Source organism: Chelmon rostratus, chromosome 13 (assembly GCF_017976325.1).
Source record: "Chelmon rostratus isolate fCheRos1 chromosome 13, fCheRos1.pri, whole genome shotgun sequence".
In the NCBI taxonomy this organism is placed as follows: Eukaryota; Metazoa; Chordata; class Actinopteri; order Chaetodontiformes; family Chaetodontidae; genus Chelmon; species Chelmon rostratus.
Window position 1 is genome coordinate 13,053,889 of NC_055670.1, and position 26,897 is coordinate 13,080,785.

At 41.5% G+C, this 26,897-nt stretch overlaps 1 protein-coding gene across 1 annotated transcript; it reads right to left on the minus strand.

Annotated features, from left to right (window-relative positions):
* Positions 1-8,851: 8,851 nt before the first annotated feature.
* Positions 8,852-26,682, minus strand: hat1 (histone acetyltransferase 1). The gene is made up of 11 exons (XM_041951462.1): positions 26,610-26,682; positions 25,697-25,768; positions 25,486-25,561; positions 21,995-22,115; positions 17,065-17,241; positions 16,770-16,891; positions 16,078-16,182; positions 15,586-15,692; positions 14,884-15,035; positions 13,873-13,989; positions 8,852-9,478 (listed from the first exon to the last, which is right to left on the minus strand). The coding sequence occupies exons 1-11, from the start codon at positions 26,614-26,616 to the stop codon at positions 9,308-9,310; spliced, it is 1,227 nt and encodes a 408-aa protein (XP_041807396.1). The 5' UTR covers positions 26,617-26,682; the 3' UTR covers positions 8,852-9,307.
* Positions 26,683-26,897: the final 215 nt, after the last annotated feature.

Genomic DNA, 26,897 nt, shown 5'->3' on the forward strand with positions numbered 1-26,897 from the left:
TGGCTAAGTCCCTGCAAAAGAACAGGCAACAGCTTGCTTATGCTTGTCCCATTAGCGACCAGGTTAGGGAAACTAACATTTTCAGCATCGATCAGCATGTTGGTTGCTAGCTCAGATGCTGCTGGATTTTGAAAATGCTAACACGCAGATAGTGGAAGGGCAGAAATAGGCAGCCAGCCGCATGCTTATACCCACAGTCTACAACAGTCACACTAAGATCAAATCAATTTAGCATAACACTATTTTTGACCGTAGCTGAATATTATTTTTCTAATCTGACTCTATTATTTTCTGTGCTGCCGAGTGCATTTTGTGGCTTTGTAATGAGCAATTTTGTAAATTAACGGTGATACATTGTATAAATTGCTAAATTGAGATTTAAGTGCACAATTGCATCAAACACTCATTCAATATAACCAAACTAAGTGCATCCATCTGCACATCATTATACTGGAACAGTCCACATTTACATTTTCATGGGAAACTGGGAAAAAGGGTTTTCGGAGAAATTGATCAACCACTTACTGCAGCAGTGTCCATATAAGCTGATTACGGCTAAAACCGGAGGTGCTGGTGCTTTCTTGCAGAGGTGACAAGAGAGCACCAGCATTAAATAGCTACAAGCGGCTCCGACTGCCCAGGTGCAACCAGGGAGAGCCGGGTGTGTCTGTGTGGCCCTGCAACACTCCAGGCTTTACCCTGCAGAGCCTCAGCCTCGACTGAATGCAGCAGCCTCCCACTCTCTCTCTCTCTCTCTTGTCTAGAAGAGGATCAGCGGCGGCTTAGAGCTGCCTGGGCTGGGAGGTGAACAAGTGGGGCTTTGAGGAGACCTCTGCCAGTCAGACGGAGAGCCCCAGGCCTCCAGCCCTCAGGGGTTAACCTCTCAGACTGCCAAGCAAAATACTGCAAGAGTCTCGCAATTACAGAGACAGTCAAAGGCCACATGCAATTTCCAGAGCTATTTACACAGTTAGAAGGCCCCCCTCGAGAAATGCCAAGAATAGGCAGAATTAAGATGGCAGAGAGCGGTAAGGTAGGCTTTTAAATACCCTTTGCCCTCCTATGGCTGCAAAGCACAAAGCAACTGATGGCTTACATAAATAAAAAATACGGCTTCAACACAAGTTCTGCATCATACCTAGAACACAGAGACACGTTCACAAATAGATTTAGAAATTCATGTAGTTCGCACACACTGACAGGAGCACCTGTTACACTAAAAGAGGGCTCCAATAAACACGAATGAACCTTTGGCTTAAAATGTTCAGAGAGGTAACAGAACAACTTAGTTGGCTGATATGGATAAAAGTTTATATTGTGATGAATGCTCTGGAAAATATATGGAGAAATTAAAACATGAATGTTTGTTATTGGCTAATAAGGCAAATCAAAGCACTTCACTACTGATGCAAAAATCCTGTAAAATCCATGCAAAGATTTTATCAGCACAGTTCATGATACAGACAGTATTGTTGTATACAGAGTGAGGAGGTTACATAGAGAGGTTGTTGGGGTGGGTGGGATGGACCAGGGTTCAATCCCTGTGTCGATCCAATAGTCAGAGTTGATTGTTTTAAGAAAGTAGTTCTGTTAACGCAGACCATAATCTTTTCTTAAACCTGGCCCAGCAGTTTTGTTGCCTAAACCAACCCAGCCTGCGACCGTCACCTGAAATGATTCTCAGCCAGCCTTTATTTTGAAAGTCTAACGGGATGTTGTATGTTTAAAATGAGAGTGATGGTGGACTGTGAGGGCACAAAAGATACTTCCAATTCAAGTACACATAAATATGAAAAAAAGAGAAAAATTGTAACCTGTAGATTAAATTTTCTGACTATTTCACAAACTGCTGTGAGACTGTGTTGGGGGTCAAGAATGAGTCCTAAAGTATTTTTCGTCATTTTGCTTTTTTCTTTGAAAAACTGGATATTTTCACCTCCTCTGGCTTTGAAAGTCCCTCAAATAAAACAATCTAAGAAGCAAAAATGATTCTGTGACTGAACTGCTGACATTTCAGAAAACTTGTGATCAGCGGTTAAGTACAGTGCTTAATTTTTAGGGGTCACAGAGAAAGGTTGGAACACATACCAAGGTAAAACAGTATATCTCTGGTGGTTGATAAAATGTTTTTCACAGTATATATTGTCAGAATATTTTCGGTTAAAGTCTGTGGTATCATTTATAATATGTTATATTTTATATTGTCAGCTATCCTGCACATTCACTGTATGGACAGTGTATCCAGTAACATGCCTGAGTCCTGCCGTGCAGCAGTGTATAATGAGGTGGAGCAGTAGGTGTATATAAAAAACAGTTGTACCTCCTGGCGGGCCGGTGCAGCGGTGCTCTCAGGGGACTCTGGGGGCCCCAGCAGCCTCTAACCCACACAGCTGTTCTCCAGGTCTAGAGGCTCTCCAGAGCCCAGCAGTTCCTCCTGCTTTTGGGACTGCCTGCCCGGGAGGGGGAACGGAGTACTAATAATAACAACATCCAACATGCAGGCCCGGGGTCAGATGCAAACCGTGACCTTCAACATCACTGCACCAAAACCTGGACAGGAGCCAGGACACAGAGCCACGCTGCAGCCTGGGAGAGCAGGGTGGGGTGGGGTGGAGGGGTGGGTCTGTGGGTGGCTGGAGCTTTCAGGTCTCCTTTCACTTCCTGCTTAGTGCCCCACCACCACCATTTTGGGGGTGGAGTAGGGTTTGCAGAGCGGGTTATAAAGCAGAAGACAGGTCTTTGGATGTGGGCGGATTATATTTGGAAGCTTTCGATCTGAAAACGTGGAGGCTACGTGATAAATGACGACTGTCATACCTGAAAAGGATCATGTGCCGACTGCTGAAAATAGCAACAAGGCGAAATCATTTAGCGTCTCAGCACCTGTGTTTTTCTGCGGCTCACCCACACAGGCACCGCGGGACTGTGGGTAACTTGAATGGCCGTCAAGAGGCAGAGCAATGTCTGGTCATGCATCTCACTGGAGCTCCTGGGAGATCTGAGGCTTCACTGCACTCATGATTATGACTGAGACACGTTTTCAGAGATCTTAGTCACAAATTTAAACTTCCATCACAGAAAAGTGGAATTCATTTGTTTCCCCTCCGATGAAACAAATTCCAGCTCTGAATAACAACAGTGAGTTTGTTATGTTCGAGCGTTCAGAGTGCAAACACGGAGCTCCGCCCCACTCAGGTCTTACAGGTCGGCCAGCGGTGCACTTATGGTTTCTCACACACTCCATATGAGGGGGAATACTTGGCCCTAATTAGCACCGAGCATCTGGCAAATGTCAGTGTGTGTCTGTGTGCAGCATTCCTATTTACTTAGTAAGCTCGGGTTTAGCTGGAAAAAACAGTGTGAGAGCTCTGCAGCGTTTCGGGCTGGGGTCTTGGGAGCGTTTTGTTATCGTATTGTGAGTGACATATGTGTAATTTAATAGCAGCCTTCTCACTATCCCCTGATTCTTGTGTACGGTTAAGGTTTACTGAGCATTTCTCATTCTGTTGTAGGTCACGTACACCCCCCAACATATCCATTACTGTGTTGGTGTAGTAAAAATACTCTTCATGTGGATTTGTTTAATTCTTCTGAATGGCCTTCGCTACCGATTGTGATTTTGTCTTCAGATCCACTGAGGACAAAATCACTCCTCCCGAGCAGATGTTGTCTACGCCTATTACTTCAGTTGTTCAGTATTAAATGAATAATGTTCCCTGTCTGTTTGCCCTCCGGCCAAATAACAATTTTATAACTTCTTGTGATTCTGGGACAGCAGCCGAAAACTGCACACAGTCTGACTGGACTTTTGTTAACAGAGACGCAGCAGAGAACCAACCTGTCTTCACATGTTGAGCTTCTACTGGTGTTCCTTAAACTAACCACGTACCCCTTCAGAAACCACAATGCTGTGCTCTCCTTATATCCACAGTTGAAAATATTCCAACATGCAAACACCCAGGTGAAATCCAGAGTTCACAGCAGTTCAGCACACTCACTCTGAAGCTGCAGCAGACAAGCAGAGTTCAGTCCAGCCGGCTTGATCGCAGCCTCGATCTCCAACCTGACAAGATTACACAGAGGCTTCCTGTCTCCCCGGCCGAGATACCATCTCGGTCTGACTTCTCGCTCCCCTCCCATGCGGCTCCGTCCCAGCCTCAGATAGCACCAATTACGGCCTAATGGGACAATTTTAATTAGAAAACTACATCTTGAAAAGCACGTGTTCATCCAACTCCGCAGCATGGCTCATTTAAGAGATTAATACGCAGGCAGGGTCTGCAGTACGAGAAAAAGGCAGCGTTAAAGAAATAACAGCTAGTCAAGAGGGCCATTCATGTGCGGATCAAAACATAAAGCCCACTGTTAATGTTTTCTGTTGATGTTTTACAGAAATAACTTCACAATGAAATCCACCATGCTGTGCAGTGCACTGACACATGAATGTTTCCCGTTAATAATAACTCGCAACTAATTTTTATTCAAAGCACACATTGAAAATTAGTCCTCCGTGGGTTTTCAACAAACAGCCCAACTTCCTGGTAGATGTCATATTTTAGCACTGCACATAGTAAATACAGTAAATGAAAACCAAATGGCACAGCAGGTTGCAGTCATTGATGATTACACATAGTGTGATGACTCAAACAGCATAAGGTCATTTGGATTTGCTCAAGTCGATTAAAAAGAGCACAACAGGGAGAAAGAGGGGAAGGTAAAAGAGGACAACATGAATTAAGCTTTTCATTAAGCTGCATCGTCTGCATCGGGCGATAATGAAGGAAAGGATTATTTCTACAAACTTGCATCACTCGTGACAAAAATAACAAGTCTTGTCACACGGCTGTTCACTCGCTGTCAATCACGACAACAGAATCCAGTGCTTTCCGTACACTCACTGATCTATTTTCATGTAATCTGAATAGAAATCCGCTCAATTTGAAGTGCACCATGATCCCAAATCATTTAACCGACAGATGCAATCACAACCAGCTCTGGTCGTGCACAGATGGAAATCAATTACCATGAATATAAAAAAAAAAATAAAAAAAAAACTGGCACGTTCACTCCCAGGACTTATTCATTTCATGCACATCTGCCATTTCTTCTAAATCACAATGAGCACTTGTGTCTGTTTATTGCAGGAGATTAAAGATTTCCTGTGTGAAAACATTTTGTTGAAAATAAAACCTTTGCAACTGTTGCTGCTGTTTGTGCATTTGGTGCCAATGAAGGTGATTTACTGAAACAAGCACTGTTTAAATATGCGCCGCTGCAGGAGTCATGGCATGTTTACGGAGAGGGGAACCAGCAGACTGGACTCCAGGGACCTCTACTACTAAACTATCAACACCACTACTTTCATCACATCCTTCACTTGAGCAAATTACCATATCAGCAGCATGATCTGAAAGCAGTCCAAGGAACCACAATCTCTGCTTTCTGACGCACAATTAAAAGATGTCAAACTCGGTTTCTTTTACACTGTTTTGGTTCTGGCTGTCAGCGCATCAAACATTATCTTAAAGAGGACTCATTTAGCAGAGAAAAGGGACCGGCCAGGTTCACTAACGGTGAAGAGGGGGCTCAGTAGCCTCGGGGTATGTGGGTAAGCAAGGAGCACAAAAGGAATGGGAACACGATAAGAAAAGCAGCGACGGTGGGAGGGTGGAGGGGGTTGGAGGGGCCCTCCCAACTTTCCTGCCTGGCTCTCTCCTGGGAACCTGGGGGCTAAGACGCTGGAGCTCCTCCACACAGGTATCATATTCAGCAGGTCCTTCAGTACAGCTGGGCTCCGGTCCAAAACTCCCTGCCTGTCTGCCTCCGTGGAGAGATGTGGAGGCGCCATAAGGTAACAGTAGCAGAAATGCCGACAGGTGAAACCAAATATTCAAGTCAAGCTTGATGCTGTTGTAGTCATTTCACCGGATAATGGTATTAGGCCTTTCTGCCTGCTTTAATGTAAGTTACATGCAATTATTTGCATGATTAAACGTGCTCAAACATGAAAGGGAAAAGTGAGGGAATGTGAGCGGACTGGATGTTCCTCCCCCTTTTTTTATAGTGAAATATGAAAAGTGAGAGAGGAGATTGAAACTCATGACACTTTCAGACATTAATCAACCTCCCACATCTCCACACTGACACAATAAACAGAGTGTCCCCTTTACAAAAGCTCAGCGAGTGAGGGCCCACCGCTGGATCCACTGTAATGAGCCTCGACCCCAGGAGAAAGTGCACTGCCTTCTTTAGATTTCAATTCACTGCAGCTGACTGGCTAATCAGCTGCAGAGGGACAATAAGCTGAAATAGACATGCTGAAGATGTTTTTTATGCACGAACTGACTGGTGTTAAAATATACATACTTCTATGGCATTTAAAAGACTAGAGGAGACCATTTTTAACACAGAACTTCACGATCAAGACATGATGCAACAACCTTTAAGACGTACAGTCAGTAAACTGTTACCTTTCATACATTTCTGCTTGACAAATTACTTGAAACAAATAATCAATCATTAAAATAGATAACAATGGAATAGAAAAACAAATCAAGCACAGTTCATTCTGATGGTAGAGATTTCTAAATGTGCAGTGTGGTGCAACATATTTAAAGGAAAAGTTCAACATTTTAGCATTTTGGGAAATGCACTTTAGCTTGATATCCGTGCAATTATTGCAAAGCCTACTTAGCTTAGCAGCAGACAGGCCTGTAGGTAAGAAAATCCACTTACCAGCACCTCTTATCCAACAGTAGAAAGGTGTTGTTCAACCATCCGACAGCTCTGATGAAGTGTCCTTGCCACTAATTAACGTGTTGTGTAAAGTAAAGTTAAGTGTAAAACCACAAAAGTGACATTTTTAGCCGTCATGTGCTGGACTTTTTATCACCGGGCCAACTCTAAAAGCAAGAAAGCAAATAAGCGCCTTTCCCAAAATGCCAAGCTTTTCCTTTAAATAAAACATCTCATGTATACGTTTGAGTGTTTGCAGACAGGTGCAGGGGGACAGGAGGGCCCAGGATAGACTTGGTGTGAACAATGGGAATAATTAAGCTTGTGTAAACTCAACTGTGTGGTCTGACGGCGCAAAAGGGGTTTCACAACCTTCTGACAGGACAGAGGCCTGCAGATTGTCCAAACTACTCACATACGCACTAGCATGTTCTCCTGGTGAACCAGATATGTGACGGCATTAACAAGCTGCATAAAAGCCCGGCGATGGCTCTATTACACAGTCATGTACCGCTGGTGGAATTAATGAGACAGCACATAGGCTCATGTGCCTACTAAACAATAATGCCACTTCCCCACAGGCAGGTCAGTCGGCTGAGCTTGTGCAGTGCGATGTGAAATGTGCACTCACAGCAGAAAAAGCAGAGAAAACTACAGTGAGATGAGGCCCCTTGTGGCCACGAGTGGATTCAATCAATCTGAATTAGAGATGTGAAGGGTTCCAAGGTTTTGTCTTGTTTCATGTGGAGAGGGGAAAAAAATTGAAAATTGACCTGGCAGCCTTCATTTAGTGACAGTGTGCTAAAGTATCATAAAGTATGATGGGTATTCATCACCGTGATCTGCATAAGCGAGGGCAATACAGTGGCACAAAGGTTTTCAATTGAAAACCATAATACTCATTAGTGTAACACTCAACATCGGCAGCAATCAGAAGTTGCATTAGACACGAGAGAGTGCCTGGACAAAATTACATCCCTAAAATGGCTAAAATACATAAAATGCTTACTGGAAAAACCATTAATCAGGCTGATCTATAGCGATGGATTATACTATATGATTATCCACATGTTGTGTCCTTTATATACTACACCTCATTTAGGTGACTGTGGAATGGCACCACATTTTGTTAATATATTCACAAATGATGTATTCTATGGTGATCCCCTACGGTTCCCTATAGCGCCACCACCAGGTTAACCCTCTTGGGTCAGAGCGAAATGTCTGGACAGCTGTTTGATGGATAGGTGTGAAATTTACTAAACATTATTGATGAATCTTACTAATTTTTCAGGATCCTGACATTTCCTTCAGCAACGTGATTCAATTCAGTTCAATTCATACAGCACCAAATCACAACATAAGTGATCTCAAGGCACTTTCCATATAGAACAGGTCAAGACCATATTCTTCAATGAGCAGAGAGCCAAGAATTCCCCCATGAACAAGCACTTGGCAATGGTGATGAGGAAAATCTTCCTTAAACTCTCTTTATTTATCTTTTTAGTTGAAATATGTTAACAACCGCTGAATGGATCCCCACGTCATTTGACGTTCATGGCTCCCAGAGGATGAATTCTAAAACCTTTGAACCCCTGACCTTTCATTTAGCACCATCATCTGACAAAACTTTCCAGCAGTGTTCAATGCTTTGGTTTAAGACAAAATATCTGCAAAACAAATTACATTTCCTGTAATCAGCCTCAGATTTGTGATTTGTGCTAATTACAAAATATTTGCATGCTAATACACTAAATAAGATGATAAGTTATACCGGCTAAACATCAACAAGCAGGGATCTGAGCATTTAGCAAGTACATAGTGAGTACAAAATATCTGAGGTGCAGTGGAGTACACTTAAGTGTGCATCATCCTAAAGAGGTATGGTATATTAGTAGTACCTGTCCAGGTGCTAGAGTTGTTCTAATTGACTGCCTTTTATATTTGTTGTTTATTGATATTATTGTTTTTTTTATATTGTCTTGTTTGCTTGTCTGCTTTTTAAAAGTATTGTGTTCAAATAAAATATTCTTAATGCTACATGATGTCATGTAAAAACCTAAATGACAAAAAAAAAAAGTTTTCCCCTCCACAATTACGAATCACATCATTTGAGCAATATACAAAACCATTTTTTATTTTCAGTATGAAGTGCTTCAAAACACACATTGGGAACTGTTTCGACAAAAGATCTTAAAAAATGTCTACAATGGAGAAAAAGCAGGGTTTCTCTGCAGGATAGTGGACCTCCTATCACCTGTGAAATATTACATATCAGTTAATCTCACACAATGTGATTAAAGAACATGAGAAAAACAGGAAGTCTCACCCTCCAGCTGCACAATCCTCCTCTACTGTATCAACCATCAACATCAGCTGGGAAACAGACAGGTCTTCTCCACTGCATCACCTGTCTCAGCCACAATAAACCTGTAACACTCCTTAATTAAAACAGTGATTTTTCTTCTTTGTTGCAGCTAAAGTCTGTGGTGATGTGGGCTTTGTACAGACAGGACAGACCACCTGTATGTTGACAAGGTGGGCATCAGGCCAGCAGCATTTCAGAGTCTTATCAGGCCTGTGACGCAAGCCTCTCAATGATTCTCCTGTAGTCTTCCACGACAACCTGATAACTCTTCTCCAGCTCTTCGTGCTGCATCTGAGTGTCCATCTGAGCCATGTGGGACACCAGCTCCTCCGGCCGCAGGCACTTCCTCATCTTCGCCAGCTCCCTCTTATTCTTCTGCACAACAGTAACAGCATAAATAAAGACATGTGAGGTGTTTGGTCACTTCCTCCAAAGTTATATAAACCCACTAAGTAACAACAGGTGGTGAGAAATGTGGGCTTTTTTCATTAACATTTAGGTTCCACTTTTAGGTAAAGGGTAAAGGGTTTATAAGATATCATCGTTCCTAATTCCTTATCTGCGATCTTATCCCAGACTTTTGCTTTTGGATCTTATTTGATTGGACTGTTAATTTGATAAAGTTAAACACCAAGTTTGGGTGTTTGCATCATCCAACAGGACAGATCACCAGTTCCAAAGGGAAAATGTGAACTGAATGTGAACTTAATTCCAGATCTGGACATTATTTTTTGTGACAACAGGTCTCATCACATGTAGAAGAGGGCAAGACCACCAGATCCAATGACACCATGACCCAAAAGGCATAGAGAAGAGAGACCTACTTGTGTTTTGGCTTGACCTCACCAGTGCTTAAGGCTCAACACCCCACAAGCTGGTCAAGGTAGGTCACTCCTACGTAAACTTCATGCTCGTCTGGGAACACTAAAATTCTGACTGGCACCAGTCAGTCCCCAAAACGGGATTTTAACTGTGTGAACTATTTGTAATTTTCTTCAATCTTGCTATGAACATGGGGTCAAGGCAACTGAAACTCATTGCAGAGGCCCCCTTTCCAAGTCCGTTGTCATGCCAACATTTACGGACTTGCTGTCACCTGGAGTTATTGGTACCTAGTGGCAGGTGGATCCTCTAGGTTTCAAACCAGACAAATCCAGGTGCATGGTGTTGAAGAGGAGAAAAGTGATGAATATGTTTTGCTTCTAAGGAAAAACATACCGTGCCTCAGTAAGGCCTGCAGAGAGCAGAGTCTCAGCTGAGACACAAGGCTTAGGTGGGCACGGTGACAACTGGACTGGCAGGCTTGGGAGTCATCGCACAACCTTGTAACAACAAGGCCCATGGCAAAGACAGACAACATCTAGTTCTGGAGGAGGTGCAGGCAGGTGTTGAGGAGGAACAGAGCAGCAGGATGGTTGGCTCATGGCAGCAGGGAGTACAGACAAGGTGGGAGGGTGCTGGAGAGGAAGATATCATGGACTTACATCGGCCAGGCAGAATGCCAGCAGATCAAGTTCATGGTTCAAGTTGTGCATGATATCCTACCTAGCCCAGCAAATCTCCACGTGTGCCCCAGAAAAGGCTGACCGTCACTCATCCTCAGCAGCTGCCCAACAGCCCTGAGGGAGGGCCGTTACTGCTGGTGCCATGACCAGGTGCTGAAGACAATTACAGAGACCATCTCCAAAGCTGTGGCCAACAACAAGCGGGTCCACAGCCAACGGAACATCACCTTTGTCAGGGCTGCTGAGCAGCCTCAGCACAGCCCAAATCAGCAGCCAGCCTGGAACTGGAATCTGCAAAGTTGCCTCGGGAAGGTAGCTCAAGTTGTACCACATTTGACAATTTCGTTTAGGCCAGACATGGTGCCATCATCAGCCTTGTAAAGCAGGTGGTCCTTACTGAGTTGATAGCTGGGAGGACTGTGTGGAAGAGACAAATGAGTGGAAGCAGTCCAAGCTGATGGACCAGTGCCAGAGCAGAGGCTGGAAGGTTCAGTGTGAGGTAGAGGCTTTGCTGGCCGCTCACAAAGGAAAGCCATCGGGTCCACCATGGAGGCAGCAGAGAGGGCCTCCAGATGGCTCTGGATCAGGAGGAGTGATCTGTGAGCAAATGCTGCTGGGACAGAAGCCATGGTGTGTCCCAGATCATCCTTAGATATATCTTCAAATCACTATTCTCCAAGTCTTTGTCAGTATGGGTTTTGATTGTCTTACTTATTTTGAGTTTATCACTGATGTGGAAAATCTGTCACATTATAATGTGGTTAAGTTATATGTCATTACCAGCTTGCTCTGTTTTAACACCCATTCTAGGTGAGAAGAGTTGTCCTCCCCCTCTGGCTGCACTCCTGTATTGCCAGTTGTACTGTAATTTTTGAACAGGGCAGTGCCATTGTCACTGTAAACAGACAGTAGGCACTGTGTGGTCATGGAGTGCTATGTTGATTTCTGCTACTCCCCTATTGAGCTCTGACTTTGTTATTATTTCTGAGACCTCGACCCATAGTGTTCAAATGGTGTGTCATTGAAAAGATCTCAGCTTTTGTTTGCCTTCTGAGCTTCTGCAACACAAAAAAAAAACAAGATAACAGATGTTCAAGATCAATAACTCCTCAAAATGTCAGGGTTGTTATCTTTCAAAATTACTTCCTGTTTTGTGCACTTTGATTCCTCAAGACAAAATGTCAATAACAGCCGGTTTGCAAATGACTACATTCTGTTTTTATTTACATCTTACACAGCATCCCAACTTTTTGGGAATCGGAATTTTACTTGTTTGAAAACAGGCAAAATCTAAAAAAGCAATGATTTTAATAATTAATACTTTACAGACATATTGTAAGAGCCATTAGGTTGCCAGGTTGTGCCTCTTTCATTCATCTTTGTGGCTCAAAAAAAAAAAAAAAAGAAACCTACAACCCTTCATTAATGCCTTTCGTTAGTTATTTTCTGTGCCATGCACATACAAGTGTAATGCCTAAATGGACTTAAAAGATACCAATTACCATTACAGGATACCAATGCTCCCGTTTAATTTCTTCATAAATATTAAATCATATTAAATTGTAAACCTTTCTTTCTTGTAAAAGAAAAGTGAATAAATTTGTCCACCAAAGATGGTGGTGGCACTGAGGGGAAAAACACTTTGTAACAAACAGGAGTAAACAGTAGATTTGCTGGGGACTTTCAAAAGTAGTTTAACAGACATTTGATTCTGGGATTGACTCAAAATAAACCACAGCACCCATGTTCATCGTAGTGCAGCTGTGTGGCTCACTGCTAGGTTCGTAAAAGTTTTTGGAGAACAATGACGGTACAGAACAGAGAAAAGTTCCACCAGGTTTCATAGGATTTGTTGACAATAAGAGAAAAATGGAATATCATCCTCATCCTCTAATAACATTGTTTTGGTCAGCATGCCGTGTAGCTCTTAGTGGTTGAGCTGCCCATTAAAGGATCTTTCTGCATGATGCATGAAAGCACTAATAAAACAAACCAATGCTGTTAATAGCTTATTACTGATCTTTAAAGCTGTAATAATACTTAACACAACATAATATATTCAATGTTAATACACTTAACGTGTAGCACTTTAACAATTAATGAAGCCATTAGTTGTCTTATGTCTTACTGGACTGTGGAATAAACATCTGCAGCAGTGCAATCTGCTGCTTGAAAAATCCTACACGCACATGCATGCAGACATGGTCACTGGGGACTTGGGGTAAGAGCAGAAATGTATAATCCCCCTCACATTCACAGAGCAGCGGCTTCTGCCATTCAACTAACTACACGCTAAATCTCCTCAGGGAAGGAAAACCGCTCTGCATCTGGCCACCAGATCTTTTCTTGCCACTCTCCCAAGAAATTCCTACTTCCTGCTTCACCACATAGGTCTTTTCCACGTCAGATTCTGCCTTTTCTGTGACATGCGGTTAGCCTGCTGACAGAAAATTCTGTAATGGCTGGTATGCAAAGTCTCAGTGAGCGGCTCAAACATAAAATGTCACAAGCAAACAGGATGTAGGGTGTTACACAGACCTACTCAGGGTTTCCAACAAGTCTGGTGAAACAGAATCAGAGAGGCTAATGATATTCTGTTCACCAGGTTTAAGTCTTTCACACTAAATCTCTGAAACCCAAATAAAACTAGCCTTGACAACCATGAGAAAATAACAATAAATGATTTTATAAAATTGCGCTGTTTTGCTGATGAAGTTCAAAAAGTGCTATAAGACTAAGCTACAGAACTCTGAATAGTAGCAGCATTTTGACAAAGTGCTTCAAACACTTTCATGAAAATTATTTCTCCCAAAGAAATGCAAATCCTGACTAATGACATGTGTCTGAATAGAAAAAAGCTCCAGCAGCAGCAAAACCACAGACGCCTGGTGCGCCCTATTGTGGCTGCAACAATACAGCGCTGGTAATCTATCACTTTTCAGAAGATTGAAGATCAATTTTTCTGCTGTTTTAAAAGGTAACATAATAAACAGTGACAATACGGAGCTCTAAGCCGATCAAGAGTATGCTGTACGTGGACCACTTTGCTTCCTACACTGAACAGCTGTAATGTTATGCTAACAAAAGGTAGAAGACTGCACACTGGATTCTTGTTTGACAGCAACTGAGACAAGTTGACAGACTTATTTCTGAATAAATCAGGAAACCATTTAGCATGCAGCCATTCACTCATTCATCATGCATCTTTTTTTTTTTTTTGACCCTCTTCACACTGCTCTGGAGCAATGATGATTAAAACCTCACCCTGTATGGTCCAAATAGCCTCTTCTTCACCTCCAAACGGAACTCTCTCGCTTTCTCTTCATCACTCATGTCTGTTGCTCTCAGACGCAGGATTTCGTACACTCGCCTTGCATGTTTCTGTAGAAAAAGGAAAAAAAACACAAAATAAATTAAAATATTTTTTCACGTAACTGTTTTCAAACATGCAAAACACCAATGTGCCTCTTCAGGAATCAAATTCATTTTCCAGCACAATGGCAACAACAAGTCATTAGCTATTCAGCCTTTAGTCATAGATTCACAGATTCTGCTCGATGATAAGCAGCTACATGAACAACAAGAATCAAGTACCATTTAGGGCAAAACAAACATGGGGACACTGAAGGTTTTGCAGTGTAACTGGAGAAAGAGGGTGATACCTGTTGGAATAAAGATGCGTTTTTGGTAAATTGTGATGTTAAAGTTGCATGAATCTACTTTGAGTGCCTGTAAAAATCTATGCGACCCTAAAGTCTAATTTCCTAATTTCAGAAGGTGAAATAACAGCTCAACTAAATCCATACTTCACCAGATGACAAGAAAATGGTTGAATTAATCTCAGTGTCAAAGCACAGAAGTACACAAGAGGAAAAACTTATCTTTCAAAAAAAGTAATGATTACACTTGATGATATTGTAGTTTTAGTAATATTGTGATGACTATCCTATCCTTTTCTCAAAAGGCTGCATTTTGGTACAGTGATAGCGTTACATGAACTCATTTCATTTACAGGAGAGCCAAATGAACAGTGAAGGCCTCTACCAGATACAGGCCTCGCAAATATCTAAAACACTCAAGCTCTTACTTTGTAGCCCTAATAGCCAGATACCTTTACACTCAAACACACTGTGAAACTTAAAGCTACGATCATATTATTGAAGATCTTGCGTGTACAGCACGCGTTGAAACGATCGGTCTATTAATGGGTTAGTTACATGCAAAAGTGTTAAACACCGAAAAAAAAAAATCATTAGTTGCAGCCTCATACAGCACCTTGTTAATTTTCAACTTGTCTTGTGCCTCTTTGACCATGTCAGCTGAGAAGCCGAGGTGCAGCTTCTCTGCAGCGAAGGACGGCAGGCCTTGACAAAGCTTGACCAGCACATAGTCTCTCAGCTTCACGTAGTTCTCAGAGGGGTCTTCAGCTGATGACAGATACCATAATTACAGCTGGAATGAGTTAACAGCATTGATCTTGTAGTTTTCAAATAATTTGCAATAAAACTGATAAACTTGATTCAATACATGTTACAGTTAATGCCGCAGTCAGCGTGTACACCTATGTGCATCAAGACAGTATTTCTGGGTCTACCACAAAAACAAGAAATAAATAAATCATAATTCTAATAAAAAAGAAGACGGACTGACATATTTTGAATCTTTTCAAGACGTTACTTATATGCAACAAAGGAGAAATATTCCTCAAGGGCAGACGAACTGTTAGCAGGAATGTTCTGCCTTGAAAAGCACTCTCTCAAAGGAAAAAGGCTGAGATGCCTCTTTAGTATTCATCCTCTGTCTCCATGCAAAGCAACTATTTCGATCCAGCTAGTTTCAATAGAGCCTCAGCACATTCTGGCATACATGCCAGCCCTCCGAATGAACTCACCCCTGGATCCACCAAGAAAAACCATTTAAACTGTTACACTTCTCTCAAGACAGTAAATGCTTAAAATAAAACAATAAGATGCTCACCTGTGATGTCTTGCACTTTGGGCAGGCTGCAGTAAAATCTGTGCACTGCCTCCAGAAGCTGAGCACCATGCCCCTCTCCTTGGAACGGAGGCAGGATCAACATTTGGCTGTTTAGTTAAAAAAGCAGACATACACGCAAACACAGAGCCAATGAGGAAACAGGTTTGTTCAAAATTGGTCAGAAAACATATTTATCTGGCATCTGAGAGGTAATTCTGAGCAGGAACAGAAAATCTTTGATTCAAAGAAGGAAATAATAGATTGTTATCCTGATCCATCAATGCAACTAATCAAATCACATCAAAAGCTTATCTATAAAGTTGTTTTCAGATACAAATCACCCTGGTTTAGTAATGAAACAAAATCTGGTTGAATGGTTGGCTATATAAGCCAGTAATTTGGGCTCTTTGGGAAGAGGATAAAGAAATGTATAATTTTCCACTCCTTTTTCATACAAAAGAATGGGAAGGCACGTGCTGCCCCAGCAATTACCTTACACGTGGTCGGGTTTTGTCTGGGTACACGTAGTAATTATAAACTGTCATGTAGCCAACAGTTGCGTAGAGAGTCTCCCCATCTTTATTGTACTTTTCAAATCTGCAGATAAAACACAAAGGCAAACAGGTCAATTACAGGCACACTCCCATGCAGGGTCCATTTTAGCCTCTCTGCTCTCGTGCCCACCCCTCTGTCCCCCCGCCCCAACGTCAGCATGTTAGAGCAGCCAGGCCCCGATTGGTACACCTGCTACAACCTGAATACATTATGCACTTAATTGGAGTACTGCAACTTAGAGGAAGAGAAGGGGCTGGAGGAGGGACTGAGCTCCTCAAAATCACTTCAGTCCATTTTCCCTATTGTCAGTATTAATAGTTGCCAGGGTAAAGAAAACACTGGCAGAAGCTCTTTTTACTGTTAAGACATTGTTCAATGTTTCAAAAGACAACAGTATTCAATTCAGCTCTTGCCCCTGAAAAATTTGAAAAGGGCTTTTGGCACAAAGGAAGCTCTTGCCTGATCAACAATTCTCCTACGGAGGAAATATAATCAAACTGGCCTGGTAATTGGTCACAAGCGCCACAAAGGGGGGCTTTGTTTTTCAATGACACAATAAAGGCTTTAGGGTAGGAGTGGGTGTGGGGGTGCGGGGTGGGTGTATGATGTCAATTAAGGAGGGCACTCACACAAGAAAGAAGTCCCAACGATCGTCGTCTGCGTCGATGAAGCTGGCAGTCTCTATGAACCACATGAGGAAGGTCTGCAGGCGCTCGTGGTACTCTTGGAATCCTGGGCAGGTGATATCAGCCTGGAGCGAACATGGTAAAACAAACGTCCAATATGGTTTAGAGTTAAATCTTGTCCCGGCCATTGAAACATAACAAACAACAGCTATAAGAAGTAAAACAAAACAAAACAAAAAAAAACGGATATCAGCATCTTCTTAGGCTGCTTTGGGGAGGCAGTAAGTGACGTTTGTACCTTGTGAATCTGGTACGTGAGCTCTCCTGCCTCCTCGCTGTGGACTGTGTATGTGTGAAGCAGGGTGCCGAAGGGCTTGAAATTGGCCTCCTTCTCCAGCAGTGAGATGAAGTCGTCAGTGTTGGAGGTGAACCCAGCAGGAACGATTTCCCGGATCTTCCCTTCAACATCGTCAGGCTGGATAACACAATGTGTATGAAGTCAGCAATGCAACAAACAGATCGCGATGATAAAAGTCCATAAACGTGAACATTGAGGTATTTTCTAAGAACTGTTAATGTTTAAAAATGTTTTCTATAGATTGAATGTTCATATAGATGTTTGTGAATTAGCAAAAAAGAAATCCTAAAAAAATAAAAGTGGGAGCATACATGTTTTTTGCCAATGAAAAGAAAACCATTAGGCAATTAAAACTGTCAGCTGAGCAGAGACCACAGCAGCACCCTCCCCCCTCCCCTGTGAAAAGACCACTTAAATCAGTACATTTACTACTTATGTTAAACCATGAATATGTGATGAAGTTGCCACAATAAACGCATTTCTGCTTCTCACTGGGAAATAAAATCTTATGAATTGATCTCAACTTAACAAACCTTTGGGCATCCATAATAGAGGCCTCTCCTCTAATCCTGCCAAGTGAACCCAATCAAATGAATTTGCCCCTGCATTTTCAAAGCGCCTCGGAGACAAAGGGGCCAAACCCTTGGACTTTTTACTCAGTGCAACCTGTGGTTAGTTCAGCTGTAATGTTTGCATTGTATCCATTTCCACAAGGATTGACATGAGAACACTTTGCTAAGCAGCCCTTTCACACCATTTACATGTGTGATGGGCATTATTTCAGCAAAGAGACCCTTGCTGCTCAGCATTGAAAACTGGGAAATGAAGAAGGTCTGAGCAAAATGCACTACAAAAGGCTAATACAACATACTGCTAATTCCCCCCCCTTTCAGACATCAGCTAATATCTAACTGGAAGTAATGCACCTGCAGCTGAATGCCTCTTAACCATTGTAATTGTTCAGCCACATTTCTAAGGAACAAGGACCATACTTAAAAGGCCATGGACAAACAAGTCCCTTTGTGCCAGGCACTCTCCTACATACTAGACACTAAATTGCACAGCCTTCCAGAATAGATGCCTTAGTTTGGCATGAATATAACTTAACAATGTTCCTTTAGAGCATTTTGTTAATGTCTTTGATTTCTAACAATAAGCACAAAGGGAGTACAAACTATCTAATTTGTTGTGTTGGTATTATTTCATCTCTTTAATCTACTCCAAAGACCACACCACACCCAAAAATACGCAGTCATTTTTTTCCTGTTTATAGTCATTTGTTAAGAATCGACTTGAATTTTGAAGTTAAAGCACACTTACACGTCCACACTGATTATGAATGTAACCGAAATAATTACACACAACTACCACGAGCATTCGGCAGTTTCCAGCCCATGAGCACAAAAGGTCTGGCACTAAAATCAGCGTGCTCTGAGAGAAGTCCAGCAGCACTGTGTTTTTGGCCGATTTAAAGGGGAGAAGGTGATTTTTGATGAGAGTCTTGTATCAACGTGGCAGCTGCATAAACTCCATCCCTGCCTCCCCTCGTCTCTCACCAGCTGCACCGTACCCCGACCATCCGCATGTACTCAGAGACAAACACTCTTCAGATGCAGCCTGAACTCTGCTGCTCCCCTCACTCTCTACCTCTACACCAGCTGCACTCAAACCCTTAACAAGGTGAACACTCAGGGGTCAACGCTGAGCACTAAGTAGTGGCACACACAGACACTAAGCCAGCCAGCCATCCACATTTCAGTTTGAATATCAGCTTCAAACTATGCTCCCAAAAAGTCTAATGGCTCTCTTTAGGTTTAAACACAGTGAATTTGTTGCCATTGTTGGCTCTTCTTTTTTTTTTTTTCTTTTTTTGGGGAGTTACCAGAGATGAAAGTAATGTGGCGCTCATACGGGGAGGACCCACTGCTGTCGTACAGGGCTATTTATAATTTGAGTGCATCCGCAGAAACACCAAATCCTGGCGTGTTTGGAAGTAATGCCACTGCTCCCACTACCACCAGTTGAAGGCGGCCACATTGTCCGGCAGGGGAGCCCCTGCTGTTTCCAGACAGGACAGATGTCCCCAGAGTTTAATCATCTGACCTCAATAGGGGCCCTGGTTAATTCATGTATTTGTTTTTGACGTGTTTGCTGCATTGACAGCTTCAAGAAATATTCAAAGCTGCCAGAGGCCTTTTGTGAAGTCTGAGAGAAGGAGCTACCATGACAAGCAACTCGCTTTACTGTCCGTTTTTGTCCAAATACTGGCTGTTGATATGTAAATTCTTATGCTTGGCAATTAAAAAAAAAAAAAGAAAAAAGAAAAAAAAAAGTAGAAAGTGTCTCATACTAAGCAGTGCTGTTCTCAGAAAACATTAAAACTAATTGTCGAGGTATTAGCTGAGTAATACGATTAATTAATGTATTAATCATCACATAAAAAGGGTTGTCTCACACTAAAAGCTGAAACCTATTGAAGACCAGTTCACAGATATTCAACCACAAAGACTTTGACTGTTGATGACTTGAGCAACAATTCAGTCCTGGAAATGTAAGAACAAGACATCCAACCGTGTCACATTACTCCTCCTGCTGATTCAATCACACAAACCTCTAAAAAATATCAATGTCTCATGTTAGACCCCACGTACAAAACCTTTTAAAACCCCTCTCTTCCGACAGGGAGGAGTAGGATTAGTGTACTGGCACACGGGGCCATGGTGGGCTGTGATTTAGTCTAACAAAACAGGAGATCTCTCACAGGAATAATGTCACCACCCAGAGAGGCTCTGAGTAACTTCAGCAAGTGAAGAAACAGCATTATGGTACCAAAAACTGCCCAAAAAATTGTACCCTAAGTCTACGTATCTAATCCCCGGAAAGAATATTTGATTGCAATTCTGGAAACAAACGCAGTGAAGCTGCCAAGTATTTGTCTGTAAAAGTTAGTTTGATTTACTAAACTTCAGATTGTCATATGGTCGAGTTCTTTCCATTTGCAAAACTCCTGCTCCATTTTCACTTTTGCCGCCGCCTGCTGTTAGTTTCCAAAAACTGGATACCCACTGTGTCAGTGGGTATCCAAAGTAAAATCTGTAAAACTACACACAAAATACTCCAAGCCTGCTGCAATGCCTTTAAATCACTGCCCCTTTAAATAATCCTTGCCCCGTTTCTTTCACAATACTGAATCATCATGGTCATCATAAAAACACTTTCTTTACATTTATATTATAATATTTTGTCTATTCCAATTGCTAAAGATGGGGTGGACACAATATTAGAAACACCTCTCATTATAATGCAACATAGTCTGACAGCACTATAAACAAAATGATCATGAAGTTGAATCCACACCTCTGAAAAAGAAAGTGAAGAAAATGAATGTTATAATCTCCCTGAAGGTAGGATTTATTGTTGAAGCAGTTTTTGCTAGGTGTACCACATAAGCAGCCAACTGTCTGAGTAAATTTCCCAACTTGCAGAACACAGCAGCTTTTCCTCTTTGATTTTTCTGTAATTCACTGCTTCCGTTTTGCTGTCTAGCTTCATAAATCTTCCTTTATCTGTTGAAGTGGAGCGACCCCACAGCATGAGGCTGACATCTTGGCTGCTGATTGGTCTGACTCATTGTTAGGCTTATGCCAAATACAGCAAAAAGCACAAGTTTGGTCTTTTAAACCATCATCCACTTTGAGGCACACAGAGTCTCTCAGCCACGACACCCTATAGCTTCTTCAGAGAGGCCACAGAACTTTTGGTTACCTACATCACCAGTGTTCCTCATACATTTTTTGAGGATTGCATGAAGTTGAATACCTTCTTGCAACTGTTACTTAACTTAATCAATGGATTTGTTTACTGTTGCGTGTACCACGTCTGCACTGCTAAAACGCAGACAGAGAGAGAGAGAGAAATTACACAACTTATCATAGCCAGAAACTGCAAAAACAGAAATTATCACAGAATTTTTAAATTTGCTAAGGTAAAAAAGAAAACACTGACTTCTTGAGCCAGCAGCCAGGAGATGACAAGATAGATCACTTGTACAGGTAGTAAAACAATAATATCAATTAAATAAAACTTGCGTTTCTTTTTCTCTTTCTTATGATTTATGGCATTATAACTGCATTATATAAAGCACAAAAGACGTTTCTGCGTTCTCCCAGCTTGTAGCCATGATTGTGCTGTTTCCATTGAGGTACAAGACGTATATATTGCAGTGAAAAACAAGCCCACAATGAGTAAAAATGTGGCAGAAACTCTCAATAATATCTTGTTTTAAATGTGCAAAATGGTCACCTCAAAAAGTTGGTACCAGCTTCATGACACAACAACACTTTAATACATCACTACCTTCAAAATTCACCCTAAGACGAGACAATTCTTGCTTTCTGTAATACTCCTCTTTAAAGCATAATGGAACAGCTTTTGGATAAAAACGTTAGATTTCAACAAGGAGACATGGTGTTTTGATAACATCTCGATTAGTGTGCGTGTTTATACTGGTGGACAATCAGGTGGGTTGCAGCCGTGTACCATTTCATGATATATCATAGTATGAAAATTGATGGTTATCATACCATGTACATTTGCTTATATTTTGTGAAATTATAGTAAATCATTTGTTTAACTCAAAAACAAAAACTGTTGTCATTCCTTTAACGGTCATTGTTACTGTAACTACTACTACTACTTCTATTAATAATAATAAAGTGATACCATGCAAACTGTGATATTTTCTGAAATGGTTGTGATATCGGCAAGTTTCAGATGATGAACAAGTAATCAGTGATCCTGCCACAACACAACTAGTCACATTTACAAGTGCATGAAAGAAATGAAAGGAATAAAGAAACGTGGATCCTACCTCAACACAATCAAACACCTCAGTGACTTTTGAGGAGTATTTCACTTTGAAGAGGGTGCTCAGGTTTCCAGCGGCGTAGAAGAGCTGTATCTGAAGGCCTTTGTATCCAAAAGCGACCTCACTGCAGACAAAGTGATTGGCATTACCAAAAATCTGAGTAGTGTTACATATTTTTAACTAGGACAGTGACCTGCAAACAGAAAACAATAAAATAGCTGTTTTATGTACTGTGCAGTACAGGCAGGGGTGCACATAACAGGTACGCATCAGTGGGGAGGAAAGAGTAAAGCTGCAGTCCAGTGAATTTTGGGGTTCTGCTCTTTGAAGTATTAGAGAACATCATAAAAACCATCTAACAACTCAATAGACTCCACTGTCAGAGGATGGATGGGCAGGGGCAATGCTTAGCAGTGTTCTCTGAGTAGGACTTGGTCCAAATAGTAAATACAAGCAATCCAGATTGTTACTTTAACATCAACATGTTGGTCTTTTACACTGAGCAGTGCAGCATGAGATGGGATTTTCACAATGACCTGTAGATGGGGACAGCTAATCTGAGACCCAACCAGGGACTGGGAGGTGCATCTTCATCATCTACCATGCAGGAAGCTGGAGCGGTGGACAGTGAGGGATACACCAAGGAGGACAGCGAGGAAGACTGGATATTCAAGACCACGTTATGTATGGGGTGAGTCTCAAACACCACCTCCTGGTTCTCACCTGAGTACCTGACAGGTTATGTGCTCCCCTTAGTATAGGATAAATTCATATCTGATTATTCTTATGTAATGGAATGTATCAAATATATATCTGGAGTAGATCACTTATCACTTATGCCACTGTGTTACATTGTTTCTTTCAGCACTACATCACATGCAGTTTATGGAAAAATAGATTTCATCATTATGCAACTGTGTGATTGAGCTTTACTAGCAATTACGCTTGCTGAAATAATTAATGCCCCAATTACCGAGTTCCCTTTGAGCTGATTGCAGCATGTGCAAAAATATCCAATCCTAGTTCAGACTAATTGGGAAATGCAATTTAGAGCATAACGACATGCTACTGTAAGCCTTCACACACAGACACAGGTGTCACTGCCAATAATGGAAGTCCTGCTCAGGTTCAATAGCAGTGCTTTTTTGAGACTGAAACAACTTGCCAGACAGACTTTTGTTCATGTTAATATGTTTTAAGCTCATCACACCTGACATGTTAAACGTCCCTGCATCCTCTACAAAACTAACCGTGAAACGGACTTGGTATTGGCAGGTACACACGTGTTAAAATCACTTAAAACTGGAGTGAGATAATAGAACATCTGAATAAATCAGATGAGTGAAACATATTTAAAACATGAGTGAAAACAGAAAATCTGTAGTGGTGGCAGGCTTGCTCTGAGAGTTACAAATGCAGTGGCACAGTTTTCTGTAAATACTCAATGGGATCAGCAGGTTACAGGGAAGGGCAGATGCTTTAAGCTCAAAGACTCTGGTTTGGAGCCAGAGCATTTCTGAATGAAAAACCCTGGCTTCTCCAACAACTGACAAAACGAAGCCAACAAAAAGCACTTCAGCTATTCCTTCACAGGCTTATTGTGCATGAACAGTGCAATGGCCTTTTTAAGATTATGATTACTAATGCATCATTTGCAAATGTTTAAAAGGAATAGCTCAACATTTTGGGGAACATACTTGTTTTGCGGGAGTGAAAACAGAACAATATCAATGGCAGCATTTAATAAAGAGGCAAAGATAGGACATGGTAGTTACCTTAGCATAAAGACTGGAAGCAGGAGGAATGAGCTAATTCAACTCTGTTCAGAGTCATAAAATATGCCTACCAACACCCCTAAATCTCACTAGTAACACATATCTCATTTGCTTTAACAGAAATGTAAAAAAGATCATTTGTAATTTTGACATACATACAATACACAGTGTAACTATTTCTTGGTGAACAACAGATGAGCCATGTGACCATGTGCAGCATGTTACCCAGTCCTTTCACAATGTGGGAATTAGCATCATAGTTTGAACTATGATGCTGTTCGTTTCTAGAGTGAATTTTTTTGGGGGGATGGTTTGGACTTTTGGACCAATTACGAGAAGTTCTGGCAGGCTATCATCGGCAATGGACAAAGGAAAACAATGAAACAAAACGAGCTGTGGCAGCACATGGGGAGACGAGGAGACCAAATATTTATTGACTTTTGGTGAAACAACTTTCTTAAGTCAGTTGGGGAAGAACAACAACACAAGAAATCAGATACTTTTCAGAGAGAGTTGACAACACGCCAGACGCACGCCTGTCTACAAACATATCAACTGCAAAAATAGGCAAGTGCAGCTCATGCAGGTGCTGATGACAGGATGCAGGTAGGTCATGTATAGGTCTTTAGGAGGCTCACATAATTGCACGTGTAACCAAAATTAACTAGACCACATGTATGTATGCACAATGTAACAAAAGTGCAAATCTTGGTTCAGACTTTCAGTGTGAAAAGGCTCGTCAGTGAAATTGCCAGGCTTGGTACCACTGCACTGTGTGGAAAACCAGCTCCCACCTACCCTCCGACCCTATCTGGCGACCTGTGATATAGTCAAAAATGCTGCACTTAAGTGTTGAGCGGATGGATAGACTGTTGTATGTTTCATCTTATTCACAGAAGCAAAAAAAAATAATTTTCCAAAATGGTGACTTGTTCCGTTAGGTGTCAGAATTCTAATTTTTTCATGTTAGAATAGTTCATGTCTGTCCTAATGACAATATATGACCAGTTACGAAGTCTGCATTCTGGATTGATTGGGTGACTGAACATCTAAAATGTCTGGCTCTTGTAACCATTTGTGATCAGATGCCACGTTCTGCTTACATTTGATCGTATCTAATAACCCATTTTTCAGTGCGGTTTCTAACTTAAGCAGATGCATCAGTTTGCAGCACCTTGATTGTGCAAATTAGTTTGAATTCATGCTAAAATTATAATTAGTTTTTAGATCTAGCTTCATAAAATGCACCAATCATGCAAAATTTACTTGTTTCAATTTCAAACTTTATTCCCACTTAAGGTTGAATAAATAAGGCACTTTCTACTGTCAAAATTCATTTTCAGTTAAACTTTTATTTAAGGTTTCATGAGTCTATCACACCACGAGTCCCGTACAATGTATTAAACTGAATTGTAAACTGAAATTACACCCATATCCTTATCCTATAAATACTTTACATTAAGTGTGACGGGCCACCATCAAGGTGCTCTTGGGCAAAGCACATTAGCCACTATTGCTGCTGGGTGACTGCTAAAAGGCCAGTCATTACACTAGTTTTACCTGCCAGCTCACCTGTAATTATAATATCTGGATGAATGTAAAGTGAGGCAGCAGTGCATTAAAATATGTATGCCAAGCAACTAATAAGTCCCTTGTTAGCACAGGAAAAAACACATTTCTGTATCATAAAGGAAAAGTCATATGACAAAAGCCACTCACTCGTCTCCAAAAAGCTGGTGGCTGTACTCTGGGTGAAATGTTGTGCCGTCATCATCAACATCCTCTGGGAAGCGAACTGAGAGGAAAAGATGACAGAGTTTAAACAATTTAGAAGAAATTAGAATCAATTCCACAAGACTTTATAATGACATAGAAATCAATGATCATGTTCATTGACAAGACTTGTACAGTAAAGCAAAAATAAACATACTCAGCTTCAAGGATATAGCTTCATTGGTGTCACATTTGTATTCAGCCAGTTTCTTCTCCATGGTATTTACTCCTGAGGAACACATAAATCAAATGCTGCAAATTAAAGTTATTCCTATCCGATGATCACTTAAGCTGCAGCTTGACGCATAAGATTCTGATAGAAATTAAAACATAGAAATGAAGACACAGTTGACACAAGTGTTTTGGTAGTGTAGTAATAAATAGCTCTGACACTGGAAACCATTTATACAGCAGTGACAGAAACATGCAAGAGGTAACACAAGCAGCCCACGAAGACCAATCACAATGCTCATGGACCCTATTACTCCCAGCCTATAGTTATACTAGCCTCACCTGTGTGCTCAACGCAGTAACATGAGCTGAGGTCAACAACCTGATGCAAAGCATAGATCCTGTCATTTGACAATTTTAGCTAGTATATGAGGATGAACTCGCAGTTTGATCACTTAAAAACCAAGCGTGTCATTCTCGCAGGCGAAAATATCTATCAAGATGGTCCACCAAATGTGTAAATGCAAGTTAAAGTCAGGTCTTCCTACCAACGAAGGCAACATCAATCGTTAGCACAGTAAGTTACATGACGTTGTGTGGAAATAATGATCAAAGTGGACGTAAGTACGCAAGCATCCATCCATACATTGGTTACATAAACACACAAACAAACTGAACGCTATGATAGCCTGATAGCGTGCTAACTAACTAACGTTAGCAGGCAGGCCCCCACTGCTGCCTTTGCAATGTAACGTTAGCTTAGCTCGGTATGTTTTGAGCAGGTCGCAAGACAGTTTATAACTGCGGCTGGTTTAAAGCAGGACCAGAGTCCATTTTCGGCGAAAACACATCAATACGACGAAAGCAGAATTAAAGCATGACAGTGTTTAGTCACTTACCCGCCATTTCTGTGCACTGTTGTGCGAAGCTGTGTTGTCCCAAAAGACCCGCGGAATCAGGACGACTTCCGGGTCCGTGTGGAAACAGGATGTGGGTTTGTTTTTTTTGTTTTTTTTCACGTCGGTCGTATATTTCAACATAACGGCTGTCGCACATATGAGTGAAATCTGTAAAAGTGAATAACAACTGCACTTTTGAAATGACATAAAACAGGGAAACACCAAGCGTTTGGTGTTTTTGCTGCACGTACAATGTGTATGAGTTTAACTGATTCTCGACACTGTTAG